Source organism: Marmota marmota, unplaced genomic scaffold, assembly GCF_001458135.2.
Source record: "Marmota marmota marmota unplaced genomic scaffold, marMar, whole genome shotgun sequence".
NCBI classification, from domain to species: Eukaryota; Metazoa; Chordata; class Mammalia; order Rodentia; family Sciuridae; genus Marmota; species Marmota marmota.
The window spans coordinates 5,471,272-5,489,163 of NW_026000206.1; the positions used below are offsets into that span (position 1 = coordinate 5,471,272).

Genomic DNA, 17,892 nt, shown 5'->3' on the forward strand with positions numbered 1-17,892 from the left:
GGGTCATTTTATACAATACATTTAGTGCACCTGCGTTTAGACTGTGCCCCAGTATGTGAGGTCAGGTGTGGAACTTCCCATTTATGATGTCATGTGGTAGCTCAATGATTTTGGAGCATTTCTGATTTTGTATTTCCAGAATGGGAACATTCAACAACCTGTATTTGTCTGTCCCTTACTATGACTGAAGAAGCTGAATCTCATTGAGATTCAAATTCATGGCAGCGCTAGATGAGAGGCTGGACAGGATCGTAAGCCCTTTCTTCGGGATCTGAGGGAGTATATGCCCCATGGGCAGGTTCCTCACAGGGCCCAGCTGAACTTTACCTTAAAAAACACATATATCAAAATCCAAATTTTTTAAATCAGATTTTTAAAATCAATTTTTTAAAAGGGCCAAGTACATACTTTCAAAAACTGTCAGGTTCATATGCAATTACACATAACCCTATTTGTGACCCAGACATTTCATTCCTAAGTATTTACTCAGGAAACTAAAGCATATATGTACACAAAGACTTGCACAAAAACCATCTTTGCAGTCCTGACCTGTAAATGAGCTAAATAGGTCTGAACAGGTGCACAGACAAGTAGTGCTACATCCATACAATGGCACACAAGTCAGCAATACAAAGGAATGAACTGCTAATATCTGCGACAACTTGGGTCAATCCGGAAAACATTATGCCGAGCGAAAGAAGCCAGACACAAAAGAGCAGATATTGAATGAGTCCATTTACATGAAATTCTAGAACGGGCGAAACTAATCTATAATGACAGAAAGCAGGTCAGTAGCTGCCGGAGGCTGAGGGACGGCTGATTGCAAAGAAGTAGGAACTCTGTAGGGTAATAGAAATGCTCTTCATCTTGATTATGGTGGGGGCTACATGGGAATATGCATTGGACAAAACTTGTTGCGCTATACAGTTAAAATAGGTGCATTTTATGGGATGCAAATTGTACTTCAATCACATTTATTTTTAAAAGGCAAGCTGGTGTGGGGTGGTATATTGGAGAGAGCGTGGTTCCTGAGGAAAGAAGACCTGACCTCGTCGGTCTGACAATTTCACCACTTCACTGTGATATTCAAAAATGTTGCTTAACGCCCTGAGCCCTCGCTCCCTCGTGTACTAAATAGAGATGACGGTATGAAGACTGTGCTAGGTAGGATTGATTTTGGCGGCAGAGAACAGAAACCTTAAGAAGATTTCCCCGAAGCGTTTGCAGTAAGTACCTCCACTCACACCTGCTTGGCTAAAACCTGACAGCAAGGCCACTTGTAGCTGCAGGGAAAGCTGGAATACAGTGTCCTTTATTCTAGGAAGCAAGGCTCCCTCCTGAAAGTTAAGGACTGTTGCAAGGAAGAGAGGGAAAGACGCAGATGGGGCATCAAAGAGGCCTCTTTTGCCCAGTTGGTCTGAGGATCTAAAGACACCACATGCAGATTTTGTGGAGTCCAGTGCTCATGGCTACTGGCATTGGTTACTGATTAGCTTTGTATTGATTAGACATTATTGATGATTCCTCATTCTGAATGCAAGAATTCCATCCCACAGCGCTCTCCCCTACCGCTTTTGTACAAAACTTGCCTCACTCTCTGGGAGTCCGTGATCCTGACAGCAGTGTCCAGTTGGCCAAATCTGGGTCTCCCGTGCAATGATTACTTAAATAATAACAAGGATTTTAATAAGTCATATAGTCATCAACAAGCCCTCCTTGTGCTCTGGGCTCTGGGCCAAGTCACTCTCATGCCTTTTCTCACCTCATTCTCTCCACACCATCGTGAGGCTGTGCCGTGGACAGGTTGTGGCCCCTGACATGGGGCAATGCCACCACTGTATGGGTCTTGCTTCTGCTGCTGAAGCTGATGTGGGGCAAATCTGCTGCCTTCCCACTCCTGGCACTGGGACAAGCATGTGACCCGGACTTGGCCAATCAGATGCTCTCTGAGGACATGCTGGGGCTTTTTTCCCTCTATTGTTGGACACACTGGTTCTTGGCAGAGAGAAGGCCTGCAGAGAACAAGCCTTGCTCCACCCACCTGGGTCCTAAATCAACAGCAGGACAGAGTGGGTCTCGTGTGGGTGTCAGGTACCTAGGTCTCCCAGAGGTGTGTGACTACGTGCATCTCCATGCCCACCTGTGATGATGCTCTGCTTCTAGCCCCGTGGAAGGTAGGCTGACAGGCAGGGCAGGTAGAGCTGTTCCCAGCAGGGACTGCAGGCACTGGTGGCCTGACTGCTGAGGGCTTGGGCTGGTGACTAGGACAGGGGCCATATTCTACCTGGGAAGTCCCTCTGGCGGGCTTTGTGCTTTCCAATGTCTACACACCTTTGGTTCCTGTTTTTTTTCTGAGTGAACCCTCTGGCCTCCTGAGTTACCCTATGTTCTTCCTGCCACAGAATCCCACTACCACCTCTGTCAGGGCCCTCGTGGGCACTCTAGGGCCTATGCTGGGGGGCTCCTGATATCACTCTGTAAAAAGCCACAGGACTGCCTCTCTCCAGCACCCTAAGCCCCGCTGGGTGTTGCCTGGGCCCACAGCCTCTGACATTCTGAGTAAAAACATCTCCTTCACTTTCTGATCTTACTTTCTTTCCCTGTCTGGCCTCCAGACCAGTCCATGGGGTTAGAGGACTGGGGCAGATCCTGGGCCATTCTGTGTCTTTTCTCCTTTCTGTTTTCTAAGTACAACAAAATAAACTGAAAGTTTTACTCTTCCTTCTACAAAAACAAAAGGCTTCTTCCATACTGATGTCCCGACAAAGAGACTATCAGGTCTCCAGTTTAACAAAGAACCAAATTCTAAAGGCCATCATGGTTTTAGCAAGAAGCAATCACACTGCACCAATCCTAAGAAGCCTTGTGCACACGTATGGACTGTGGGTAGCCTGATGCTAAGCTGGAGTCTGCCTGGGGTAGGCACACCCACTATTTGACTGAATCGGCTGAGCCCATTTTAATTTATTTTCAACCATCAGCTTCACAATTAAGTGACTTTCTAATCTACCGTTATTTGTTCATATAAAGTACAGTCATTTTGCCCTTAGATATCAAAGCAAATTGGTGCTTAATAGAAGTCCAGACCAACTCTTTTGTGTTCATTTTTGTGATTTATTATAAATAGCATTAACAATTTATCCTCAACATCTTTCCTTAGAATGTTTTATTCCAAATGTAATTTGCTCTTTAAAAAAAACAGCATTTTTCCAGATTATAAAAATATTCATTTATTGCAGAGAATTTGAAAATTATAAGAGTACAAAGACTAAAATAAAATTATCCATTATCCCATTATAGAATATTATGAAAGTTTTATTATAGGAATTTTCTCCCCTCTCCTCACATTTACACTGTGTGTGTGTGTTTTTAATGTACCTATAGTATAAAAACTTTGTGTGTGTGTGCAGTGCTAGGACCCTATGCATACAGAGCAAGTGCTCTGCCACTGAGCCACATCCCCAGGCTTTTATTTGGGGACAGGGTTTCACTAAGTTGCACAGACTGGCCTTGAACTTCTTATCCTCCTGTCTCAGCCTCCCAAGTAGCTAGGACTAGAGACGTATGCCACCACACCTGGCTTCGCTTCTTCTATTATACTATTAAAAACACTTTTTTCTTGGATTATTTGATAATGATATTTTTTTCCCGATGTCTGAGTAATGGAGAATGTGTGAAGCGTGCCTCTCCACCTTATTGCCAGGTGCTCCATTACTGTAAATTGTAAAATAACATTTCAGTGAGTAATATTCCTTCTTCAGGTCATACATCAAATATATGTCATCTTCATTGTTTAATTGACGCTTTATTCCCCCCATTAAGATACAAGCAGAAATAAATTTCACTTCCTCCCCTGTAGATGCAATTTCATTTCGATCACACGTGTCAGTGGGAGCAATAAAACATCAATTAAGCAATGAGTTCCTGAGAAATACATGGCATTTGATACATAATTACCCCCCCCCCTCCAATCTCATTTTCCCCAGGGCCAGAGTCTTCTGAGCCATTTATGTTCCAAGTTTCAGACCACGAGTTTTATGCCCCTTTCCCCCAGGAGAGGGCTCCTGGATACACCCACGTAGGAGGAGCTAGAATGGCAGAGATCTTTTAATCACAAATTGTGGCCTTGAGATTCAGGAAAGGAAACTAAGTCACAAGGCAAAAACCTTGCATGCGCCCCAACCTCCCTCACAGTGTTCAGGTAGAACTCGTCCGGGTCAAGTTGGCTTTCTGCCCACCACATGCAGAGGACAGAGGTTGAACTTGGTCCACACAGAGAGGAAAGAGGAAAAAGGCCTAGAGGAAGGCAGGACGGTAGTGGACTGTGTTCAGAGAAGGGACGCTCCCTGGGAAGCCCAGGAAGGGTGGGGACCTGCTGAGAAGTTTGTGCACAGAAGCTCCACCCCACACTCACTAAGCCAGGTGCCCTTCTGATGCATTCCATGAACATGGTGGAGGGTTCCTGTGGGCCCGGGGAGACTGGCTGTGTGTTCAGTGCCATGAGAGATGAATAAGCCCAGTGTGGTGAGAACATGGAGGAGAGAGGGTACCTGACCTGGGGAGTCCAGGAGGGGGGGCCTACACAATAGCACAAAGTGCACGCTCAATAAAGAGCATTTGAAGCAGTGATTGCTTCACCCCAGAGGAGCCACCCAATGCCTTGGCTGGCTGAAAGCAGCTCTGAATCGAATTTGCTGCCCAGCAGCGAGCTGGGCAGGCAGGCCACGTGCTTGATGGCCAGCTCCACCGATCCCAAGAATGTTAAATGTTTGGGGGCCTTTGCTGCCTCCTGGGACCCAATGGTGGCTCCTTTTTCAGAAAAGGCAGTCACAATTGGACTCTGGTGTCTGGTGGAGGGTGGGTGGAGGGGGTGGAATGGGCTGGGCCTGAAGTGTCATTTAAGGGGATGTTTAACTTCCACTCCCTGTTTCTAAAGAGTAATTTTCTGCAGAGACAGGAAGAATAATAGGAGGAACTTGGCTCATTTTGGCAAACTGCTCCAATTTTCCCACAATCTCAGCCCCCTGTATCACCTGCCCCCACCTGTCTATTTGGGCCACTTAATGCCCTGGATTCAGACCTAATAGAGGCTGTTTGTTTGGCCCTGGCTCAAAGGCTATACTTGTTTTCAGGACAGAAGCTGGAAGAAAAACCAATCTGGACATCTAAATCACAGCCAGGACTCATTACATAAATGATATATTTACACAATTGATCCCTTTTCCACTGGGTAATTAATTCGGCATCGGAACCCTGAACGATTTAATTGTCATATGCTTAAATGGAAACAGTTGCCACAAATTTCCAAAGACAAGGAGCAGATTAAGGAGAGGGCCTTCTTTTGTCCTCACAGTGGGGGCGGTCCCCCTTCTTTCCAATACTGCTGACAAAGGGAGGGAACCCCCCGACCAATAGCCCCAAAAGAACAAACACATCAGGACCGTGTGTTTTGGTGCATGCCTGTCTTGCCAGATTAGGCCATTTAAGGGACGAAGGGGCTGAGGGTGGAGAGAACTTAAATCCAGAAGTGGTAGATTGGGGGTCCTGCTCCCAGAACCACTTTGAGAGAAGCTGACAGGATAGCTACTGCCCAGCTGGGTGACATCGGCAAGCCTCTCCTCCGTGCTTCAGAGCTCTCATTTGCAAAGTAGACAAAACACTATGCTGATCTCACCCACTGACATGAACAGTCAGTTGGCCTTATGGAGAGTGCCTGGAACCTTCCACGCAGGCACGTCCCATGCACCACCTCCTTTAACCCTCTCAGACCTCCAGGAAGTACTTCGTCCTTACTCATATGGCTGGGGCAATGGTCTGAAAGTTTGTGCTCTCCACCCCTAAATTCACTCCAATGTGGTGGCATTAGGGAGTGGGGCTATTGGCAAATGATGATGTCAGGAGGGTGGAACTCTCACGAACCAGATTAGTGCCCTTATTGATGACAGCTCTCTCACTCTCCTCCTGTGCAAGGATACAATGAGAAGACGGTCACCTGGAACAGCCCTCACCAGACGTGGCCCATCACAGAAATGCCAGAAGAAAATGTTTGCTATTTAAGCAGCTCAGTGTATGGCATTTTGGTTACAACAGCCCAAACTGATGAAAAGTCCCTGTCACCACCCTGCTCTCTTGGCCACCCTCAGCCTTTGACCAGCTCCTGTTTACTGAGCATGAGGTAGGAGCCAGACCCCCACGCTGAGCCCTCATACCACCTCACCTGCTGTCGTTCAGATGAAGGCCCTGGGCCTTAGACCAGGGGAAGAGCTTGCCAAAATCCACACAGCTGGTGAGTGGCCCAGCTGGATCCAAAGCAAGATGTGTCTGATCTTGACTCACTTCTGGGCTATTTCCCATTTCCCAGGCAAATTCCAGTTCCCTGCTGAGTCCATTACAACCTGTAGCAAGAGAAGAGACTTTTCTTTCACGACAGCCCAGCCCTGTGTGAAGACCCCAGCCCCATCTGGCTGACTGTCAGCAGCTAAGGGCCTGGTATCAACATCTAGTAAATGGAATGAAACCAAGATTTCAGAGGGGGGAAATTCTGGCAAATCAGATTAGGAAGAGGAATCCCTGAGGTTTGTTGTTACTGTTGTTGTTTATGAAAGGAAACAATAAATATCCCTGACCACACAGTTGGGAGGAAGCTGTGGCAGACACATGGGAAATCACTTCTCAAAGCATATGCCTGCACACATGTGGGGCTTGTCAAGATGAGCAGGGCAGCTCTGGGTGCACGAGGATCTCCCAGGGGACCCGTAGCTTAGACCCTACCCACTTCCTATATCAGGAATTTCCACCATCCAGTTTTTTCCCTGTGAGAAAAGAGAACATATGCATATCCTAAGACCCAGAGCTCTATTCCTTGCAAGTCCATGGTTCCCTTCCAATCGAAACGCAAACGTGACCACCAGACAATGCGTGGCGGGGGTGTACTCCCTGGCAGAGCACTTGCCAAGAGAGAAAAGAAAACGTACTAACCTCGGTTCTATGTATAATTGCTGCCAATTGAAAAGTACTTGAGTGTCCATCAATAATCAAATGGATAAGGACATTTTTTTACACTCACCCCATGTTACGCTGAACAACCATGAAAATAAATAAACTACAATTGCACAAAACAAAGCCGACAAAGTTCACAAGCATAATGTGGAGCACAAAGAAGCCAGACACAAAAGAGAGAAAACAACTTGATTCCATCCATATAAGATTCAAATACAGGAAAACTAACTATGGTCAGGACAGAGGTGGTGCTTGTTGGAGGTCGGGTAGGGATGACTGGGTGGGAACACAAAGAGGCCTTGTGGGACTCTGGAATGCTCTGTTTCTTAATCTGACTGCTGGCTGTCCAGGGTAGTATAGGGGCATGCAGCTTGTGAACAGTTCCTGGTAGTGCAGGTCCTCGGGAAGCAGCTCCTGGCCAGCCTCCCAGCCGCCTGTCCCTCCCTGCTTCAACAGATCTTCCTCTTATCCAAATGACCTCCCAGAACCTAAATCTCATCAGATCTTCTTGCTTTCTATTGAAAATCCCTCCATGGCTCCCCATCACTTCATCCTTCAGACCAGGGTAGGCATAAGAAATGCCCAGAGAGCTGGTGTGTTACTTTTTACTTCTGTGTTACAAATTTAGTAACTTTGCTGAGTGTGGTGGTGCACGTCTGAAATCCCAGCATCTTGGGAGGCTAAGGCAGGAAGATTGCAAGTTCAAAGCCAGCCTCAGAAACTCAGCAAGACCCTGTCTCAAAATAAAAGATAAAAAGCGGCTGGGATGTGGCTCAGTGGTTAAGTGCCCCTGTGTTCAATCCTGGTATCAAAAAACAATAACAACAACAACAAAAATAACTAAGTGGCTTAAAGAAACTCACACTTAATTGGGCCCAGTAGCTCATGCCCATTATCCCAGCAGCTCAGGAGGCTGAGACAGGAGGATTACAAGCCTAAGGCCAGTCTCAGAAACTTAGTGAGGCCCTATGCAACTTAGTGACAGCCTATCTCAAAATGAAAAAATAAAAAAGGGCTGGGGATGTTGCTCAGTGGTTAAGTGTTTCTGGATTCAATTCCAAGAAAAAAAAAAAAAAAAGGCAGCTCACACTTAATAGCTCACAGTTTCTGTATGTCAGGAACCTGTCATGTCTTCCCTGGGTCCTTGGCTTCATGGTCTCTTACAGAGCAACAATCAAAGTGTTTGCCTAGGGTCCATATTCTTATCTGAAGGTGGGATTGGTGAAGAAGCCGGTTCTCGCAGGCTGTTGGCATGAGACCACCCTGCGTTCACCAAAGCTTGCAAGCTGAGAAGGCAACAGAGTCTGCTAACAAGACAGAAGTCATGATTTTTATAATCCAGCCATGGAAGTGACATCCAACATCTTTGCTTTATTCTACTGCTTAAAATCAAGTTACTAGGTCCCAATCTACATTTAAGGGGAGGGGATTACACAAATAGGTAAATACTAGGAGGTGGGGATCACGGTGGGTGGGCGAGTTGAATTATTCCCCCAAAAGACAGGTTGAGGTCTTAACTCCCAGAGCCTGTGAATATATCCTTATTTGGAAATAAGACCTTTGAAGATGTCGTCAAGTTAGAACAAGATCATACTGGATTCATATGAACACGAAATACCCTGAATGGTACTCTTATAAGAAGGCCACATGAAGATACAGGGACACACACAGAGGGAAGACGACCCGTGAAGAGAGAGGCAGAAACATGGGTGATGGAGCCATGCGCCACTGAAAGCCAAGCTTGCCAGATGCCACCAGAGGCTAGGAGAGAGGTGTGCTTCCCTTGAACTGACTCTTCTCCAGAACTCGGTGGAAGTGCACCCTGCTCACTTCTCAATTGTGGACACCTGGCTTCCAGCAGTGTGAGACAGTGACTTTCTGTTTTGTAGGCCTTCTCTTGCCCCCCCCCCCAGTTTGTGCTACTTAGCTACAGGAGTTCTAGGGATCATTCTAGACGTCAGTCTGCCACAACTACAAAAACTGCAGATTCCTGAGCCCCTGTCCCTACCACCAGCACCACTGCAATGTGATGGTTTGGGCAGAGCCCTGTTGATTTTGATGCAGGAAGTCAAGGGCCCAACTGAGAAGCAGCCTCTTTGCCAGACTCCATGTTCTGTCTCCTGCCCTCTGTGCACACTCCCCACAGCCTCTGTGTCCATACCCCAGCTGTCTCTTCTGGGTTTTGTCCTTCCTTCTCTACCTGATAACACTCATCAAGACCCTGGCCCGGCTGATGGCCTCCTCCAGGAAGTCTCCCCCAGTCACACCAAATCTGTCATTCCCTCCTCTTTGATCCCAGATCAATCTGTGCCTACATGTGCTCATTGCATGGCCATCGATCACTCTCTTCTTGGTCCCCTTCCCTAGGTTGTCCTGTCCCAAAGACAGGATCTGTGACTCACTTAGTCTCACCCCCCCACCCCAGAGCCTGGAGAAGTGCCTGCCCAGACATATTGCTAACTGTTTGAATGTATGAAAGAGTCCCAAGGGCAGCTCATCCACGGACATATGACCTGGAGTGCCGCAGTCTGGCTGGGCACAAATCACGAGCCACTGAAGCAGGAACAAACTTTATTTTTAAACTGCAGGAAAACACTTCACACAGCTCCCGGGGAATCCTCCCGAACGCCACGAGGCTTCTCCAGGAACCCCCAGCCGGAAATATCTCTCCCGGAAATCCCTCCTCCTGCACTTCCCCAACCAATGGGAACTCTCGGGGAATCCCCGGAAATCCCCATGAGAACTCCAAAATAGTGCGAGAACTCAAAAGTTGCGGCAGAGGCGGATAGTAATGCCTTGCCTGTCAATCAATACTGTTGGCAAAATGCCAGGGGCCATACAGACTCGGCCGTGGCTCTCAGCACTGGAGGAAGCTGCACCTGCTTCTTGCCTAGCGTCTCCAGTGATTTGTACCACGTGGCCATCGGTTGTTCTGACTGTGCCGCATCCATGGGGCAGAAGGGAACTGATGGTTGGGGGAGAATGGGCGATCCTTCAGCTGCGAAGAAAGGAGTACCAATGAAGCTGGAAGGGAGACATCCAGGATGACAGCCCTACGTAGGCCATGGGACAGGTTTTGCTATGGAGGGGATGAGCTCCAATGTGGTGAGCATGATCCCGCCGAGGGAGGAGAGGGGTAGGCCTCCCCTACACTGTGGGCAGAGAGTTTCTCACACACAGGAGCTGAGCCAAAAATCCCTTTGTCCCTCCATCAGCAGAAAGAGGAAGACTGTAGGAAATGTGGGGAACCCAGCTGGGACAATGGGCTAGGCCCATAGGATTCCTGAGGCAAAAGGCATTGGAAAGACTACATCTGCACATGGTGACTGGGAGGTGGATTTTTCAGTAACAACTTTATTAATGCATTCTAGGATCTGTCTATTGAAAGTATAAAATTCAACCGGTTTTAGTTTAGCCAGAGCTGGGAACCATCACCACAACCAATTTTAGAACATCTTCATCACCCGCAGAAAGAAGCCCCATATCCATCAGCAGTCACCTCCCACTCCCCTCCTCTCCAGCATCAGGCAACCAAATCTCCTTTCTGTCTCCTGGAAGTCACCTGTTCTGGACATGTCATGCAAAAGGAATCGCACAATATGTATGACTGGCTTCTTTCACTTCACATAAAACTTTCAAAGGTTCATCCATGTTCTAGCAGGTTTTAGTATTTCATGCATTTTTATTGCTGAAGAAGAAGTCATTGTATGGATGCACATTTTCTTTATCCATGCATAGGATATGGTATCTTATTATATGCTATGGGATTATAATGCAATAGGAGTGTGATGAATCCAAAATTGATTTTAAAATGTAAGTTGAAGAAACTAGACCTAGAAAGACACATACTGGATGTTACTGTTTATGGGAAGTTCTAGAACCAGAAAAACTATACTTTGATAATAAAATCAAATCAGTGGCCTTTTGGAACAAGAGTTGGAAGGACTGAGGACTAGAGAGAGCTTTTGGAGGGCGTATACTCAAAATACATGCGTTTGCCAGAGTTCATTGAACCATATCCTCAAATTGTGAGAATTCTATTGCACATTAAATGATACTGTTTTAAAAGTTGATTATGGGCTGGGGCTATAGCTCAGTGGTAATGCACTTGCCTAGCATGTGTGAGGCACTGGGTTCAATTCTCAGCACCGCATATAAATAAATAAAAATAAAGGTCCACGGACAAGAACAACAACAACAACAAAGAGTTGATTATGTGGAAGCTGTTAATGTCAAAGTCATTTATGTCAAACCCTAACAAGATGGAGGCAGGAGGCCATGAACAAGGAGCCGACACGCATGTGTGCCTATAACAAGACTTACCATAAAACACACCTGCACATGTGTCTGTGACAGAAACCGTGCAAGGAACTCTTTAAAAATTCAGTATTCCAGCTGAGCCACTTGAACAAGGATGCTAGCCTGACGCTACCTCCACCAATGAGCTAATGTCAACTCCTGCAACAAGTCCCTGCCACCAAGGGTCTTTGTTTCAAAACAGCTTCTGTGGACATCTTTTTGTCTTTAGAAGCTTCCTGTTTACCCCAGTCCCTGTGATGTACCTATAATCCACCAGGTCAACTGCAGATTGCAATCCCCTGCTATCTCTAAATAAATTCTTTCTTTGTAAAACTTCTTGGAAAGCTTGCCTCTTTCTGTCATTATTTTGGGTTGACAATTAAAAAAACAAACAAACAAAAAAAAACTACTACATTTCACTCTGTGTAAAGACAGACTCCAAGCCCAGGGCTTCCAGGGTACCGTGCCTTGGGTCCCTTTTCCTCCTCTTACCAGGCCCCCCTGTCCACACCTCCCTGTGGTTCCTGCCATAGGTGAAGCCCTTCTTTTTGCTTGGAAGATTCATCCTACCTGCACCTGCAGTCTCTGCTAGATCTCACCTTCTCAACATGGCTTCGCTTGCCTACCAGATTTAATACTGAAATGTTGTCCCTAGCCCAGGATTTAAGATTTCCCCATAATGTTTATCACCCCTACCACACTGTTTCATTTACCTGCTCCCTCCATTAGAGGATAAATTCACCAGGATGGGGTTCCTGTGTACACTGAGGCAATCGAAGAGCCTGGAATAGTGCCTGGTACATTAGGTGCTCAAAACTTTTTGCTTCATACACTGTATTGATGTTCTTGGCATTTAGCAGAGTTTAGCCTGTCTTAGCAAGATAAGAGAAACCAAAGAATAATGACTGTGTCCACAACAGCTTTGCAGTTTGTAGCCTCCCTCTGAGCTGAGGTATGGCAAATACAGCAGGTCTCAGGGGTGAGACCTGGGAGGAAGATAAGCACCCAGGATGGAGTCTGGGACCGTGAACTTTTCCCAAGGACACAAATCCTGCTTTGCTTGTAGTGGGTTCATTTTGATGCAGCATTATTATCAAGATGAGACTCAGACTCGGGGTCCCGTCAAAACCTCAGTCAATTACCAGCCATTGTTCACAGAATATTCAGATGCTTTTGGACAGCAAGATTGGTTGGAGCAAAATGCAAAAATTTGCAGTTCTTTTCCCCTCAGGAGAACACTAAACATGGAAAGCAACCTAGGACTCTGGTTTGGAGAGAAAGGCTTTAGAAAAAGACAAGAGAAAAGAGAGAGGGTGTAGGAGAGACAGAGTAAGGAGTCCCCCCAGGCCCCTGTTAGCTTTCTCAGAGAAGACTTTCAAGAACACATTTTTGGCCTGTGGGCTCATCTTGAAGAGTGAATAATGTCAGGCATGGTGGTACATAGTTGTAATCCCAGCTACTTGGGAAGATGAAACAAGGATTTCAAGTTTGGGGTCAGCTTGGGCAACTTAGCAAGATCCTATCTCAAAATTAAAAACAACAACAACAAAAATTTAAAAGGGGGAGGTAGCTCAGTAGTAGAGAGCTCCTGTATCCAACCCCCTGTATAAATAAGTAAATAAAGGGGGAATGCATGAAGATTAATAGTAGCAGTAGCCAGCGTTGACTCTGCAGCTCCCATTTTTATACCATCTGTGCCTCAGTTTCCTCATCTGTCCAGTGGGAGTAATAATTCTACCTACTTCACCAGATATAGTGCCTGGTATATAATGAGGACTGGGTGACTGTTAGCTGAAATCACCTTTACAGCCACTCTAAGGACATTGTATGCTACTCAGGACACATACCTAATCAAGGACAGCACCACTGTGTCTCATCTCCTAGAACTATGTATTTTCTCAGGGTCACATTCACTAGCCAAAGGAAGGGGTTGGGGGCAGCATTCCTGGTGGCCTGTGAAAAGATGGGCAAGAGCTTTCCAGGACTGAGGGTCAGGGACACAGCCTCTCCAGGTTCACAGTTCCAGGCTGTCATCCATTCTGCCTACAAACCAAGGTCACACAAGCAGGAGATGGAGAGAGTAAATGTGACTATCAGGACCAGGGCAAATTCTGGCTACTTTAATTGTGGGGGCCTGCGGTCTGGGTCTCTGTAGCTTTGGTTAAAAGCCTAAATAAGATGGGCGCCATGGCACATGCCTGTAATCCCAGAGGCTCAGGAGGCTGAGGCAGGAGGATGGAGAGTTCAAAGCCAGCCTCAGCAAAGACAAGGGACTAAGCAACTCAGTGAGACCCTGTCTCTTAAAAAAATACAAAATAGGGCAGAGGATGTGGCTCAGTGGTCGAATGGTCAAGTCCCCAGTCCTCCCCACCATGGAAAAAAAAAAAAGCCTAAATAGTCTCCACTCCTCTTTATGGGTAAGGTAGGCTGTCTCAGGAAGCCTGTTCTGATTGAAGAGGAAAGCAACCTCTCTTAGGGAAGTGGTATAAATATGCAAATGCTCCCCTGCCTTAGAGAACGCTCTACTTACTGACTTCTCTGGGTGCATATGCTTATGTGTGGTTTGTGAATAGTGTGTGTGTGTGGGGGGGGGACTATTTTAAGTCCTCCTTTGCCAAGCCTCATGCTTCCTGTAAAAGTGTGTATTAATCACTAGTGTTCTCTAGATCTCCTCTGCCCTCCTGGCCCCTCCTCCCAAGGGGGAGTGGCGTGGAGACTGGGCTCTGCCCCCAGCCCTCTTGCCTGGGATCAGCCCATGAAACACCCTCCTGGTCCTATCCTTGGGGCTCCTTTAGGTTTTGTAAAACATGTCATCAAAAGACTCTAGGTGTTCCTTAAACTTTTCAAAAACTCCTTTGGGGTATTGTCAAGCTATCTGAAGGCCCAAATAAAGTGGGCCTATCCTCTGTAATGGGAACTTTGAATGCATCCATCATCCCCCCACCACACTCAGGCATGCAGGCATTCGCATAGGGGTTACTGAGCGTCCACTGGTCGGCGGATGGCACGCCAAATCCTAAAAAGACGAATAAGGCAGTCCACTCCCTTTCCTCTGTGCCTCCTGGAACACAGAGCGGGCCCTAAAAAAGGAAAAGCGAGAGGAGGGCGGGAGGCTGAGGAGACCACTTCCTGTGATGGCCAGGTAAGGATCGGCGGAGACCTGCAGGCTATTTCACCCTTTGCTTCTCCCCAAATCCAGACAAAAATGCTTTTGTTCACTAACCGCGGCAGGGAAGGGTAAGGCCCAGAGGCTTTTAAGGCTTTTAAATGTTGTGCGCTAGGACTGGTTTCTCCAGACGAGCCTGCAGGCTTGGTTTAGAGAATGCCCCATAGAGGGCGCTGTTTGCCAGACTTTGAATGGAGTCGTGGGCGCAGGTAACACGCAACAACCCTCGCCAGAGGGCAAGTGAACCGCTCTGTCGACGCTTGGGGATTTCTTGAATCCAAAGGATAGATCTTACTCTTTATCCTGCTGTTCAGTTTCAGCCTCCCTAACTCAGAAAACAGGCTGGGGATGCTGACACCCAAACACCCCGTCCCTAGTGAAAGCGAGGGAGCGCACACAAGCACCAGTGCCCCTGCGCGCCCCTTGAGAGGGGAAGCACAGTCGGGACGACAAAAAAGGGGTGAGAACCCGGAAGCCGCACGGCAAGGGTCAAGGACAGCTGCATTGAAATCTTCTCACGCCAAGGCAAGCCCCATTTCCATTGGGGTCTAGTGTTGGAGTTGTGATCAACCAAGAACCCGCCCTAGACAAAAACCCTCCGTCTTTTCTCCTTTTTCTGAGATTTCCCCACCCCCACCCCTGTGCTGGGGATTGAACCCAGGCACTTTCACATTCTAGGCAAGGGCCACACCCGCGACTCTTCTGCGAACTGATAAGCTTTTCCACTTCTCTCAGTTGAAAGGCGGCTTTCATGCGTCAAAACTTTAAGTTTGCACGCATCTGACTGTGACCGGAGAGCTCCCACAACACGAGTGCGCACCCGTAGGAGCTTCTCCTCCGCCTCACACACTTGGCCTGCTAGGTGCAGGCAATGCACACGCAACCTGCATAGACCTACGTGCCTAGAACGATTTCTGCAGTTAGGAAAAGTGACTGTTGGGTGTTGACTACTGGTTAGGTAATCTAGGCCCGGTCTCCTCTCTAGATGCTTGTCTTCTCCTATAAAATCAGAGCATGAGACACACCCTGCTTGAGTCTCAAAAATGTGACTGGTTCCAACTCGGATTTTGGATGCTGTAGCGTTTTGCATTCCAGTAAAGCCCTTCACACACTAAAGTAATAATAATTTTATATGGAAGAGCCAAAGAAAAAATAAGGTCTACTTCTGTAGGTAAAGGTTTGCTGAAACACTAAATGCACCTATGGAGATTTTACTGGGGAGGATCTGACACCCTGTGACAGAAAAATAAAACGTACCCAATTCTCATTCGGTGACCCCAAATGGTCGTATCCGTCGATGCAGGGCCTAACGAAAAAGAAGGCATTGGGGAAGTACAGGGGCCACAAAAAGATTTTGGCTTTACAGGCGTGCCAAAAGCAAAGGGTGGGTGAAGATACTTTGCAACCTTTCTTTGACTAGGGATTTGTCGTTCTGGAAGGGACCCCCACAAACAATTCTAATTTATATGATTGGTTAAATCTAGAGTCTAAAAATGCCTGCTTCTTGGGCTCCTCGTGCGACCCGGGGAGCTGTTTTTGAAGCCGAAGGAGCAGAGAGACTTTCCACCCAGCTGTTCCTCAGAGGCCCGACGTGGTTCTCCAGGGACTTGAAGACCCTTGGGACAAGCTGCTGGTGTGGATGCCACCGCTAAAACCGAGGCAAATACTCCGCTACGCCTTCCTTCGATCACATAGCTACTTTTAAAGCACTGGGCAGCTTCAAACGCCAGCGGGAAAAACTTCCTGGAAGAAAGTGACTTCAAGACTGTAGGCTCACAGTTGATCCTTCAGCCTGGAGCGCAGACATCCGGAAAAGAGAAGTGCTCTTTGGAGTGCAGCGGCGGGTGCCAGAATGCTGCTACCCCAACACCCCCAAAGAGTGACGCGCGGGCGTCGGCCAGTCCTGCGCGCACACGCGGGTGCGCAGAGACGCACACCCACTTCACTTCCCAAAGGAAAGCTCACTCTTCGGTAGTCCAGAGCCAAAGGCCAAAGCTACGAGGATTCCTGAGCGCGCGGTTGCAGTGCAAGGACTCACTCCCCAACTCCCTTCCTAACGACTAGCCGGTGGATGGTAAACCCAAATCTCCCTCTTCGTGGCCGCTCTCTTCTTAGCAGGCTTTGGGGGAAATGCTGAGGCCACCGGACCCTAACCGGTAGGAAAGTACTGAGTTCGTTGGGGTCCGAGGTCGCGTCCTGCCTCCTGTGTCGGAGCTGGGAGTTCTTCAGCCGCGCGGGGGCAGCGAGCCCCTGCCAAGCCCCTGGGGGCGGGGAAGCCGCAGCTGCCAGCGTTTATAACCCCGAAGTGACCCGCGAGGGCCTGGCCCGCCCCTCCCCCTCCCGCAGGCCCGGAGGCGAGAAGCGGGTCCGGAGCNNNNGCAGCCGCTGCAGCCGCGGCAGCCAAGGGGGCCCTGGAGGGTGCCGCGGGCTTCGCGCTCTCGCAGGTGGGCGACCTGGCTTTCCCCCGCTTTGAGATCCCAGCGCAGAGGTTTGCCCTGCCTGCGCACTACCTGGAGCGCTCCCCGGCCTGGTGGTACCCCTACACCCTGACCCCCGCCGGCGGCCACCTCCCGCGACCTGAAGGTACCGACCTCTTTGAATTTTCGTTCTTCTTCCTCCCTCCCCGCGCCTGTCCCATCCCCGCTTGGAGCTGCTTATCACCGCAGTTCTGGGATCCCCCAACCCGCAAACCCGGTGTTTGGCTAACTTCCTCCCGCCCCTGGCCTGCATCTCCAGCCAGAGCGCTTGGTTGCGCTGTCCGGGAATTCAATCCCACTTGGTGAGAAAAGAGGTGGAGTTGGAGCCGGGGGCGCGGCGCTTCCCTGGAAAAGTGGCCTCCGGCTTGACTGGAGTGGCTTCAGATGGCCAGGGCTGGAAATACCGCCTGGAAAGAGGGGGTGTCTCGGGAGGACACAAGCGGATGGCGAATCTTTCCGAGGGCCCCTGGCAAGGGAGCCCCGGGAATGCAAAGGGGCGGCCCTGCTGCTGCTATCTGCTCTCCTATCTTCGGGAGGAGGGGGATCCCAGGACACGGCTTCCCTACTCCAGCCCAAACGGGAAGGAGAAGGCCCACGGGGACGATTAGGCCTCAAGGAAGGCCCGGAATCTGGAGGCCGGCGCGGGTTGATCCTGCTGGCCCCTAGAGCCGGGCCTAGCTCATGGCTGTGTCCGTGTGCGTGTGTGTGTGTGTGTGTGTGTGTGTGCGTTCGTCTGTCTGTCTCCCCAGCTTCGGAAAAAGCTCTCCTGCGAGACTCCTCCCCAGCCTCGGGCACGGACCGCGACTCCCCCGAGCCTCTGCTCAAGGCTGACCCCGACCACAAGGAGCTGGACTCCAAGAGCCCGGACGAGATCATTCTGGAGGAGAGCGACTCCGAGGAAGGCAAGAAGGAGGGCGAGGCGGCTCCGGGCGCGGCCGGGGCGAACGTGGG

General features: G+C 48.8%; 1 protein-coding gene across 1 annotated transcript in view; it reads left to right on the plus strand.

Annotated features, from left to right (window-relative positions):
* Positions 1–6,231: 6,231 nt before the first annotated feature.
* Positions 6,232–17,892, plus strand: part of Hmx3 (H6 family homeobox 3) — a 12,806-nt gene continuing 1,145 nt past the window's right edge. The window contains 3 exon segments of the mRNA XM_048791450.1: positions 6,232–6,286; positions 16,811–17,047; positions 17,691–17,892. The exon segment at positions 17,691–17,892 is cut by the window's right edge and continues 1 nt beyond it. Of these exon segments, the coding sequence (XP_048647407.1) occupies positions 6,232–6,286; positions 16,811–17,047; positions 17,691–17,892 (494 nt within the window).